Consider the following 13,028-nt stretch of genomic DNA (forward strand, 5'->3'; position numbering starts at 1 on the left):
TGTTTGATTGTTAAAACAAAAAATATTTGTTGTTTGTCTCAATAAATTGTTAATTTAAAAATACAGTGGTTAAATTTAAACTTTTTTTCTATTGCTCTTTGTTTTAAAAAAGGTTATAAAAAATGTCAATAATTATCGATACCGAACGATATGAAACATGATATTGTTGGTAAATTTTTTCGCTATATCGCCCAGCCCTTCTGACAAGATACGCATGAAAATCGCATTCGATTATTTGCACCCCTACATACATGGGAATGCATAATAACTTGTGCTAGCTTACTTGGACTACGAAGGTCATGAAACTGAGTATTAGAGGATATTGTGTCTGTTCACAAGTGTTTATAAGGCTGGTTTGTGGATTAATATGCCCCTGTTTTCTCCCCAACAGAAAAACACGGTCCAGAGCGGAAGCGCATTAAAAAAGAGCCCACTAACACCAGGAAGTCAGGCCTGCCATTTGGGATGGGCATGCCAGGGATCCGGGCCGGGTACCCCCTCTCAGAGCGGCAGCAGGTGGCTCTTCTCATGCAGATGACGGCGGAGGAGTCCGTAAACAGTCCAGGTGCGTATTTGTCATGAGCGCCACGTCTCCGGGGCCGTGAGCAGGAGGGGGCTCAGTGGTTTCAGTAGCTTCCACTGTCCCTGCTGCACTTTCACGCTGTTCTTCATTTAAACACACACCACAGCACTTAATTTGAATTCAATTAAACAAGATAACCCTCATCAATTTCCGTTACTTCAGTGAAATTAACCTCTGCAATCTTAATCCACTGTTGTTCATCAGCCCTCCAGGACTGTTGATAGAGCATCAAGAGACTTGGTTGTACTGTTTCAATATGAATTGTACAGATTCAGACTTGTTTGAATTGGCTTGGGTGGTTTTGCATTCTAATGTTGGAGCTTGAGAAAAATAAAACCTTGGGTTGCGTTACATTTATTTCAAAGGTCTATTGACAGTTTGTTTTCTGAGCTAGACTTTTATTTTTCTATAAAGTGTATTACTTCTCAAGTATGCATGTCTCTATTACATTACTCAAATTTAGCTCTTTCTCTTTGAATAGTTCACCAGGTTTATTTTTCCTAAACAAAAGACTACAGGAAACGCCCCTAACCACACCCCTGCAGAGCACTTTTGCATGTCAGCTATTGTTGTGCACAAGCTTTCCATTGATGTATGGTTTGTTAGGATAGGACAATATTTGGCCGAGATACAACTACTTGAAAATATGGAATCTGAGGGTGAAAAAAAAAATCTAAATATTGAGAAAATCGCCCTTAAAGTTGTCCAAATGAAGTCCTTAGCAGTGCCTATTACTAATGATAATACATTTTTGATATATTTACGGTAGGAAATTTACAAAATATCTTAATGGAACATGATCTTTACTTAATATCCTAATGATTTTTGGCATAAAAGAAAAATCTATAATTTTGACCCATACAATGTATTTTTGGCTATTGCTATACATATACCCGTGCTACTTATGACTGGTTTTGTGGTCCAGGGTCACAAACTACCTTGTTTACAAACTGAATAGTTTATTGATTCAATGGGCTTTCATTTTGTTATTGACAATATCATACAAATCCAAGATGTGAAATTCTGTTAAAATTGTGTAATTTAACCAAAAGATGTAATGCAGGCAGGAGGTGTCGTTTGCCATGTTTGTTGTGTAAGACTGCCACCTTGAGGTCAGAGCAAACAAGACTCGGTCATTTGCTCATACTAAGTCAGCGGTTCTCAACCTTTTTGGCTCCAAGGCCCTCCATTGTTGAAGAGGGTATTTGAAGCCCCTCCCCCTACCCCATGTAGGTTAATATGTTTCCTCTTATACTTCAGGTATAATGATTACAAAGCTAGGAACTGAAGAACTAAAGAGTGTTTTTAGGAACCATACTCTTTTTCACCAACAAATTGACTTGAGTTTTTCTAGTTGTTCGTGATTACTGTAAGAGGATTTTTTAGAAATATTTTTACTTACAATAAGCATAATTATTGTTGTTATAGAAATTACCAAGAACCATGCTATCTTGTGACCCCCTTGGAATGTTGCTGAGACCCTGTAGAGTGCCCCAGTCCCCTGGTTGAGAACCACTTCCATAACTAATTGCTGTTAATTCTGGTATTTTTGTTCAGACACAACACCAAAGCATCAATCGCAGTCAAGTCTGGGTCAGAAGGGAACACCAAACTCTGCCTCAAAAACCAAAGACAAAGTTAACAAGCGGAATGAGAGGGGTGAGACGCGGCTACACCGGGCAGCTATACGTGGGGAGGCACGCCGGATAAAGGAGCTCATCAGCGAGGGAGCGGACGTGAATGTAAAAGACTTTGCAGGTAAAGGCAGACATCAGAAATCACCTGACTTCCACCTTAGTATTGTAAAATTCTGTTTATATTAAAGCTGCAGTCCGTAACTTTTTTGTGTTCAAAATGTATATAAGCGAGTACACCATGAATCCATTTTCCAAACCGTGTTTTTGGCTTGTCCTGAATCACTACGGTACACCTATAATAAGTGTTTATATTCGGACTATTTAGACTGGTTCGGGTAGGTACCGCTGCGGAGTAGCCCAGTACCTGTGTGATTCGCCATAGACATAAACAGAGAGAAGTAGCTCCGGCTACAATGTTCTTCCGCAAGACGCACGCAGTTCTGTTTATTAACCTTTAGAGCGCCAAAAGTTACAGATTGCAGCTTTAAATGGGGTATTAAGTGATTACTATCTCAGTCTGGTTAAAATGGTCATGAAATTCTTTCCATAACATAGATGAGCAAACATTTAATAGTAACATGCTCTTTATATTAGGCTGGACCGCACTGCATGAGGCGTGTAACAGAGGGTATTACGATGTGGCCAAGCAGCTGCTGGCAGCCGGGGCTGAGGTTAACACCAAGGGCCTGGATGACGACACGCCTCTACATGATGCGTCTAACAATGGCCATCTCAAAGTACGTACCTCAGAACAGACATTCCAAGTTAAGGTTTATTTTAAGATTTTAAAATTGGCATTGACAACCATATTCTGGTTTTATAGGTCGTGAAGCTGCTGTTACGATATGGAGGGGATCCTTGTCAAAGCAACAGAAGAGGAGAGACTCCATTAAAAGTGGCAAATTCGCAAACAATGCTTAATCTGTTGCTGGGAAAAGGCACTTACACCTCCAGTGAGGAGAGTTCCTCAGGTGTGTTATCATGCAGTTCTTGTGTGAATAATTCCAGAAATTGTCTAACAGGAAATGTGTGCCTTATGTTGATATTAAGAATTATTGTGTGTATCAGCAGATACTTCTGAAGAGGAAGATGCTCCATCATTTGCCCCATCCAGCTCTGTTGATGGCAATAATACAGACTCAGAGTTTGAGAAGGGCTTGAAATTAAAAGGGAAGGGCATGGACCCACCCAAATCCACCACCACTCCTGTCAAGGATGAGTACGAGTTTGACGAGGATGATGAGGAGGAGCGTGTCCCACCTGTGGACGACAAGCATCTGCTCAAGAAAGAGTTCCGCAAGGAACCCGTCAGCAAGACAAACAACTTTATCTCCATACCCAAGATGGAGGTTAAAACCTATTCCAAAAGCAACTCGCTAACACCAAAGAAGGCTGTGCGCAGGATCCTGTCGGACAGCAACAGCTCGGACGAGGACGACAGGACGTTGTGTTTCACACCCACGACCACGCCAAGACAAACTGCACCTCAGACCAATGTCAAGAGCCGGGACTCGATGTCACTGAGCTCCAAGCAGCAAAAAGACAAAAGTAAAGTCAAGAAAAAGAGGAAGAAGGAGACAAAAAATAATGTTAGTAAGGAGGTGCGCTTTGGTAAAGTGAATGACAAGTTTTGCACCTCAGATTCTGAGATTGGGGACCTGGAGAGTGAGGATGATAAAGGATCCATGCAGAGTGCAAATTGTGTAAAGGACTCTTCTACCTTGAGCCTCAAAGAACCCTCTGTTTTTAGTTCTCTGTCTATTTCGAATTCATCCTCCACGCATGGGAGTCTGGGCTCTCAGAAACACACACAGTCTCTGGCAGAGCAGCACCCAAAGCAGTGGAGGACAGATGGCTGGAAGACTGTGTCCTCTCCAACGTGGTCTGATGTCAGTTCCCTCTCGGACTCAGTCAGGACAAGGCTTTCCAGCGAGTCAGACTACTCTTCTGCCGACTCCAGCATTGAATCTCTGAAACAGGTGAAAAAGAAAGTGCAAGATAACAGAAAGAAAAACAACACGCATGCCAATGTGGTAGACAAAAAGAACTCTGAGTTTTACAAGAACTCAAACGCTGATGGGACCATTTCTAAAACAGACAAAGATGGAAAAGTGTTAAAGAAACACAAAGTGAAACACAAACACAAAAGTAAGGAAAAAGATAAGGCTCCAAGTGTCGTGTTGAGTCAAGACATGAATGAAAAGTTTGTCAAGAGCTTTTCTTTTGACTTTGACGATACACGGCTGAAGTCGCTTATTGTTGAGACAGAGTCACCTTCTGAAAATAGGGTCAAACTTTCCAAACATGAGAAAGATCATTTTAAGAAGGAGGACAGACTGTCTAAGGGTAAATCAGAAGACAAGGACTGGCCAGGTAAAGAAACTCAAAGGGTGATCAAGGAAGAGAGGTCAAAGAAGACAAAGGAGTCCAACAAGGAAAAGGTGAGCAAAGAGGAGAGGGACAAACCTTTGAAGACTGAGAAGGAGAGAAGCATAAAAGACAAAGACAAGGCAAAAGAGGAGAAGCAGAAACCCCATAAAGATGATAAAAAGAAAAAGTCTAAAGAAAAGTCTCTTAAAATTGACAAAAAGGAAGACAAACATTTTAAATCAGAGAAAAGCATAAAGGAAGAAAAGGAAAAGTCTAAGAGGGATAAAAACATCAAGGAAGAACCTGATTATGAAGATTATGACTTAAAAAATCACCTACTAGAGGACACCAAGATGAGCGCGTCAGATGACCCCCATGATCGGTGGCAGTCAGACATGTCTTCTGACAGTTCGCTTTATGGAGATGATAGCTGGGACGCTCCTGTAAAAGAATACAAAGCAAATAATGCGGTCAAGTTAATTGTAGAAACAGTCAAGGAGGAAAGCAGGGACAGAAAAAAGGAAAATAAGGTCAAAGATAAAAAGCCAGATCATGCGTCAAAGAAGAAAGACAAGGAATCCTCTGAAAAGAATGCTGAAAAGAAAAAAGACTGGACAGACAAACAAAAGTTTAATTCTAATCAGTCACTGGAAAAGGAGAAGAAACGAAAAGAATCAGCAGAGGGTGTCAAAGAGAAGAAAGAGAAGGATTCTATGGATGGCAGCAGAGACAGAAAAGACTCCTATGAGTTTACTAAAGAAAGGAAAGACTCCAAAATGAAACAAGAATCTTTGAGAGATGACTATGGGAGTGAGGCCTTCTTTAAAGACAAACCAGAAAATGAAAACACTTGCAAGTCTGACCCCAGGGAGAGGAACCACTCTGGAAAGGAAAGGGAGAAGAAAATGGATAGTGTGGAAAAGAAAGAGAAGTCCAAAGGAGAAAAACACAAGGACAAGCCTAAGGACAGAAATTTGGACCAGGAAAAGGACAAACCTGAGAAAAACTCAATTGATAGATCAATGAAAGAGAAAGATCCAGAAAGGGCCTCTAAAGACAAGCGAGATGGGGTTAAAGAAAAGCATAAAGATTCTCATAGCAAAGAAAAAGAAAGGAAGATGTCGTCTGAACAGAATAAAGATAAAAAAGAAAAGACATCCCAGGACAAACATGCTGATAGAGAAAAAGATTTCTTGGAGTTTAAGAAAGAAGAGAGAAAACCTGAGAAGGTGAGAGAAAAGACATGGTATACAATTGCAGATATTTTTACAGATGAGAGTGAGGATGAAGAGGACAATTATAATGGGGGTGTTGCAAAATTTAGTGACTCTCTTGGACTGTCTGATTCACACAGGAAAGATTCCACACCTGACAGAGATGAAATGGATAATTTCCAAACAGACAAACATAAGAAATACTCTGAGGGCAAAACACATTCCACGGAAAAACAAAAAGACAAGGAACATAAAGATAAGAAAAAAGAGAAGGCAACATTTGATGCTGGAAAAGAGAGAAAAGCCTCCATGGAAAAACACAAAGATAAAAAGGACAAAGATTCAACTGACACAAAACATAAGGAACGTAAGGACAGATCATCTGTGGATTCAAATCAAGACAAGAAAAGCAAGCAGAAACTTCTTGACAAGAGAGACATCAGTGAAGAAAAGGGCAAAAATAAATACAAAGACAAGACAGAGCACTCAAAAGAACGAAAATGTTCAAAGGGGACTGGTGAAAATGAGAAATCCTTGTTGGAGAAACTTGAAGAGGAGGCTATGAATGATTATAAAGATGATTCCAATGATAGAAATAGTGAAATTTCATCAGACAGTTTCACAGACAGAGGTCATGAGCCTGTTTTAAGCAGCTTCTATGATTCCTCCAACATCAGCATACCTGACATATCCGAGGAGAGAAGAGAGTCAGTATCCATTTCTAATCCACAGGACAAGTTCAGAGAGAGAGAGAGGCATAGACATTCATCATCCTCATCATCCAAAAAGAGTCATGACAAAGACAAGGAGAAGGTCAAGAAAGAAAAGGGGGAGAAAAAAGATAAGTCAGAGGAGATCAGAGAATCCTATGGCCGCAGAGAAAGCTTGCCCTTTGACAAAGAGCCCATGCCTTTGGAGGCTGACCCTTACACTTTTCCATATGGTTCCAAAGCTGATGGTGAGGATGACTTGGAAAAAACTCTGGAATTTGAGAAGGAGATGTCCAAAAAGGACAAGACAAATAGTGTCATGAACAGTGAGAAAATAAAAGACAAAAAGAAGAAAGAGAAACACAAGGAAAAAGTGAAAGAAGAAAAGCATAAATATTCAGATGGTTTTGGCTCCTTCAGGCACTCAAAAGAGGAACTAAAATCTGGATTGAAGGAAAACACTCAAGTCACAAGTCTTAAAGAGAAATCTAAAGAAGACAGTTCTAAATTTGATGGGAAAAATAAGGAGAGAAATAAAGATATCATGGATAAAGATAGAGCAGATATCAAGGCAAAGGTCAGAGATGAGAATGACAAGATCAGCCAGTCAAAAGAGACAGCTCGAAAGGACAGCCGCCCTCGCGAAAAGCTTTTGGTTGATGGAGATCTTAGACTAACAAGTTTTGGCAAAATGCTTAGTTTAAAAGATCAGGAAATTGAAGAGCGCCATAAGAAACACAAAGAGAGAATGAAACAGATGGAAAAACTGAGGCATCGATCAGGCGACCCAAAATTCAAAGATAAAACTAAGTCAAATGAAGAACTGAAGAAGAACCGCAGTGAACTGTCCAAAAAATCTGCTTCAGTGGAAACTGCTTTGAAAGAGAAAAAGCTAAAAGATATTGGCCTTCCAACCCAAATGACGTCGCCTGATAGAAAACCACAACCTATGGACAGTCAGAACTCGAAAGACTGGCTTGCTGGCCACCAAATGAAGGAAAGTCTTCCTGCATCTCCACGACCTGACCAGAACAGACCAACAGGTGTCCCCACCCCAACATCTGTGATCTCATGTCCAAGCTATGAGGAAGTCATGCAAACTCCACGCACTCCATCCTGCAGTGCTGAGGACTATCCTGATATCATGTTTGAGAATCTTGAGTGTCAGAATTCCTCGGCCACAAGCATGTCCATGAATGCCTGCTCTCCTTTGTTCTTTGATAGATATTCTAACTCGTCAAGTAACGTCCAGGAGGAAACATGCATAACACCAGCAAAGAACATGCAGTTACCCCTTGTGAGTCGGTCTGTCACCTCTGATGTCAGAAGACCACTTGAGATTGAGTTCAAAGTAGAGGCAGACAAGTTAAGACAGCAACATATACCAGAAGGCACAACATTTGAGTCTTCAGCCTCACATCTTACTGAGGACAAGATGGCAGCTGACAGACTTAATTGCATTTCCTCTACATTCTGTTTATCACCTATCGACATGATGTCTCCCATGCCTGACCCATCGCAACATGATGGCGTGCCAGATGAAGCATCTATTGTAAATTGCATCAACGATGGGAGTGAACACTCAGGAAGTGTCTTTAACAGCTATCTTATGAAGCCCTCAACTCCAGTCCATAGACCCGACCCCCAGGAGCCTTGTCTGGATATAGCTGCTCCCCCAACTCCAGCACCTGCTGCCCTGCCTCCCATGGATATTGATGATCTTTCAGAGCCACACCAAAGTGGACCTGGTCTAACACCAGCCCACCCTGTTAGTGGGAGTGACTACTTGCCTCCTGTTGTTGAAGAGCAAGAAGAAGATGAGGAGGAAGATGATGATTTTGTTGAGGATGCCAGAGATCACCACGCTGCAGACGACACCATCCAGTCCAGAAATGACCCCACTTATTCCTTTGGGATTGAGGAATCGGACAAAAAGGCTTGGCTTGAATGTCCAGATAGAAGAGATCCTGATGTACTTCCCTTAACACCAACCCATCTGCAAGACAACTACATGGACAACTCATGTGATCAGTCCTCAGGCTGGAATTCAGAAGTGCTCATGAAATCACCTCATGAGAGTTACAGAGAGGTTGAGGCAGCTGTCTCAAAGATTAGCAGTCCCTATTCACACTCAGATTGTGATTTGCAGCATATTCCAAGTGTAATGCCTGTGACACCACCTCACTCTACTTATTCTACAGCATACTGTCCATCACAAATATCTGACTCTCATTATGAGGTCCACAAAGACACAGTGGAAGACATTCAATCACCAGAAAGACCTGTAACAGAGGCATTGGAATCAGAACCATCTCGACTAGAAACTTTCTTCACTCATTGCAAACCAAATCCTGACGAAGATCCGATGGACCTAGAGCCCCCATGTATGATGAAAGACAATAGACAAGAGTCTCCCACCTATGCTGCAGAGAACAGCATGTCTGCAGCTCCGCCAGTCAGCCAAGAACCAGTTGTTTCATGGGTGGATCCATTCTCAAGTGCAGCTGATGAAATGGATGACATGGGACCCTTCTCTATACCAGACCTTCCTCTTCCAGAGAAAGAGATGCAGGACCCTGATATAACAGCCCCAGAGATTACAGAGAGTAAGCATCCACCTTCTCAGACAAGACCTCCAGTCATTGAGACAAGTGAAAATGAAATAATGGATGTTGACCTGTCAAGTTTGTCCAAAGTTCCTTGTTCTCCTGCTGTTGTGCCTCTGACTGAATCTGGTCATGATTTGGTTCCTCCAATAAGTGACAATGGCTATAGACCACTGTGTGAGTTGGAGCCAGAGCCTCAGAACATCCCATATGTTCCTCCCATGAAAGAAACAATTCCAGAGGAGAGGAGAGCGTTTGAAGATGTGAATGAAAACAATGTTAACTTGTTTTCTACCGAAAATGAAAAGGACCCTGAATACAGGCAAAAAGAAACAACTCCAGATACCATGATGCCATCAGTTATGGTGCAATATTTGGATCTACCAGCCACCACAAAACCACTTTTATTAGGACAAAATCCTGTGGTAGCTTTGGGTCCCTCATGTAGCCCTCATTCTTCTGTTCAGTTTCCAACTTTCTCAGTGCCTAGCAGCACTCAAGTATCAGAGGCTCTTGAAACAACCGCCAAGTTGTCAGTGACCATACCAGTGTCTGATGAACCCAAGAAAATTGAGGAAATACCTCAGAGGATGACCCGGAAAAAGGCTCAGATGCTGGCCAATCAGAACAAGCAGGGTGCTGCTCTAAGCTCATCAAGCATCACCTGTTCAGTATCCTCCTCATCAGTCACCACAAGTGTGACCACCTCTTGTGTCACTGTAGAAAAGGAGAAAGAGCCCATCAGCTCAACCACAGCTCAAACGTCCACACCTGCACCAATCACCAAAACAAAAGGCAGGCCTGTTGAGGATGATGACAACCAGTCCCAACATCCACGCAAGAGGAAGTTTTCAAAATCAGGCCAGCAACAAGTGCAGGTTCAGCTCGTGAACACAGCCATGAAGCAGACCCGGGAGATGATCCAGCAGACACTGGCAGTCATTGTGAATGCCATCAAATTGGATGAAATAGAGCCATACCACAGTGACCGTTCCAACCCCTATTTTGAGTACCTTCAGATCCGCAAGAAAATTGAGGAAAAGCGGAAGATTTTGTGTTACATAACACCTCAAGCTCCCCAGTGTTACGCCGAGTATGTTACGTACACAGGCTCCTATCTACTTGATGGCAAGCCTTTGAGCAAGCTTCATATTCCTGTGGTAAGATTCTGTGTGTGTGTACTCCATACATAAAGACTCTTAACACTGTGTCCTAACCAGGAGTATGATTATACTGACAATTAACTTTTTGTCCATGCTCAAAGTGAATATGGTGTGCAACACTATACAGCCACGATCAGAACATATTTAATGTTTAATGTATTATATGGAGCAAGATTTTGCACCATTCTTGGTTAGGACACAGTATATTATCTCTATTAATGTTTCCATAAAGCTACAGGGATGTCCTGCTGAACATTAGTCATTCAAATTCAGAGTTTTCCAGAATGATAAGACGTGAAAAACTTCCCTACTATCTTAGATTGCTCCACCCCCATCTTTGTCGGAGCCCCTGAAGGAGCTGTTCAGACAACAAGAGGCAGTGAGAGGAAAACTAAGACTGCAGCACAGCATCGAGAGGGTAAACGTTTACTCTTTGGCTTTAGTCTTTCTCTATTTTCTCTGTCTGTTTTCTCCTCTCTGTGCATCATTTCAGAAGTCACCCTGTTAGGATGCAACGATCACACGGCACAAATCCTTTGATGAATCATCAAAGGCTTTGTGTAATAGAATAGCAACTTATCTGCAATATACATTTCAACTAACCAAGCATATTGCAGTACGATCAGGCTCCCCATTTCATTTCATTTTCTTCTAATGTTCTTACTGTGACTTGCAGACCTTGATTGTTTCAACACTGTTTACCAGCTTTGTCCCTTGGTTAATAGATGAATGCTCATAAGGTACCACTGGATCAGTTGGATGTCCAGTCTTGCTCTGATTGTATGCCCCCTTACAGGAGAAGCTGATTGTATCTTGTGAGCAAGAAGTGCTGCGAGTTCATTGCAGAGCAGCAAGAACGATCGCAAATCAGGCCGTTCCTTTCAGTGCTTGCACAATGCTGCTGGATTCAGAAGTCTACAACATGCCATCAGAAAGCCAGGTTGAGTACTCATTTTAGCTACTATTGTTAATACAGCAAAGATGTTAAAAAGCCTTTCAGTATAGATTTTATTACATTTGTAACAAATCTTGTTCTTCAGGGGGATGAAAACAAGTCTGTGAGAGATCGCTTCAATGCTCGCCAGTTTATCTCCTGGATTCAAGATGTGGATGATAAGTACGACCGCATGAAGGTGAGGCGTTTCCTTATGCATCACTCGTATATAGACCCACATGTGTTAAATGGACCTGAGACAAGTTCCATGTATTTTTATCTTTGGTTAGATTTTTACGTCTAAGGGTCATTTTAAGCCTAAAATGTGCAAGTACTGTAAATATTTTCCAAAGTCTAATTCTAATCATCATCTTCTGACAGACGTGTTTGTTAATGCGGCAGCAGCATGAGGCCGCCGCTCTGAATGCAGTGCAGAGAATGGAGTGGCAACTCAAGGTACAGGAGCTGGACCCTGCTGGACACAAGTCTCTGTGTGTGAACGAGGTCCCCTCCTTCTATGTGCCAATGGTCGACGTCAACGACGACTTTGTACTGTTGCCTGCGTGACACCGACACACATTCAGACTCTGAGAGTTCGGTCTAATATTAATCATCTATCAAAGAGACATCAAACAAAGTTCGGTAAGGGCTAGCTGGTTTGAGGAGATTTCTTTGAGGAGAGAAAATATATATTATATAGAAAAAAGGTAAATGACAAAACTCATCCTTTTCTGCCCGAGGAGGAACCGTCTTTTTACGGGAGAAAAAACACAACTTGCACTTTTATCCTCAAGTTTTTATGGTTTTGTTTGGGATCTTAAAAGCTAAATTGCTTTGAACCCTGTCCCTCCTGTCTTGCGTTATTTGGGCGAGCATATGGGACAGAATTTTTCTCTGTCCCATCCCATACTAAGTTACAACAGACATGGAGCTTGAGACGGGTTCGTCCACCTGTGTGCTCCAGAACAAGGGGATAGACGGCACAGTGGTGGACACAGAACAGCGAACACGGTCAAAAAGACACGAGAGTGTGACAGGAGTGCTAACAAACCCTCAACCTGTTTGAACCTGAGTCTATAATGCCTACAGCAGTGGAGAGAGTGGCTTTCCTGCTGTACAGCACCCCATGCAGCCCCACATTCAGGGCAGGAAGCTGCATGCAGGGGGCAGCAGCTCAGTGACAGAGCGGGGAGGAGAGACTGCGTTCAATTTTAGGGCATCCACACAGGGCATGAGACCTAGAGTGCCCTCACATGGTGACAACGGAGCATTTGGTCCCAGATGCTGGATCAAAAGCATGGAGGATGGATGGTCCCTAAGCCAGGTCTGACATGCCTTGTTTCAAACAACTGCATAAGGAAAAAGACTAATGAAAGAGCAAATGTTGCTGTCACAAATCACGAGTCAAGGACTAAGAAGATTATAGTTTTTCCTTTCTTTTCTTTTTTTTTTTTTTTTTTTTCTATCATTACCTTAGTAAATTTTGTGAGGTAGTTGACACCTTTTAGATTTTTAACAGGTTGTCAGGATCATATTGCAAATCCAGAGCTTTGAAGTATTAAAGGAATAGTTCATCCTAAAATGAGAATTTGCTGAAAATTTACTCACTCTCTGGCTCAAGATGACATTAGTTTAATGGAAAAAAATACAAAACTGAAAAAAAATAAAAGTATTCCGTAAATGATGTACAGTTTTTATAATCAGTAACCAATGTATTCTCGCTGCCTTCTAGATAATTTATTTTGCCACACATTACTGCACAGTTGTAAATAACTTATGTACTGTAACATCACTCAGTTAAGTGTAAAAAA

At 41.7% G+C, this 13,028-nt stretch overlaps 1 protein-coding gene across 1 annotated transcript in view; it reads left to right on the forward strand.

Annotated features, from left to right (window-relative positions):
• LOC107705319 (ankyrin repeat domain-containing protein 11-like) overlaps positions 1 to 12,673 on the forward strand; it is a 23,140-nt gene extending 10,467 nt beyond the window's left edge. The window contains exons 3-11 of the mRNA XM_016508575.1: positions 392 to 565; positions 2,141 to 2,341; positions 2,815 to 2,957; positions 3,044 to 3,191; positions 3,289 to 10,280; positions 10,603 to 10,701; positions 11,080 to 11,223; positions 11,324 to 11,416; positions 11,599 to 12,673. Coding sequence (XP_016364061.1) covers positions 392 to 565; positions 2,141 to 2,341; positions 2,815 to 2,957; positions 3,044 to 3,191; positions 3,289 to 10,280; positions 10,603 to 10,701; positions 11,080 to 11,223; positions 11,324 to 11,416; positions 11,599 to 11,784 — 8,180 coding nt within the window. The 3' untranslated portion in view covers positions 11,785 to 12,673. The remainder of the gene's footprint in view (positions 1 to 391; positions 566 to 2,140; positions 2,342 to 2,814; positions 2,958 to 3,043; positions 3,192 to 3,288; positions 10,281 to 10,602; positions 10,702 to 11,079; positions 11,224 to 11,323; positions 11,417 to 11,598) is intronic.
• The last annotated feature ends 355 nt before the right edge of the window (positions 12,674 to 13,028 follow it).

Source organism: Sinocyclocheilus rhinocerous, unplaced genomic scaffold (genome assembly GCF_001515625.1).
Source record: "Sinocyclocheilus rhinocerous isolate Xijiao unplaced genomic scaffold, SAMN03320098_v1.1 scaffold1465, whole genome shotgun sequence".
In the NCBI taxonomy this organism is placed as follows: domain Eukaryota; kingdom Metazoa; phylum Chordata; class Actinopteri; order Cypriniformes; family Cyprinidae; genus Sinocyclocheilus; species Sinocyclocheilus rhinocerous.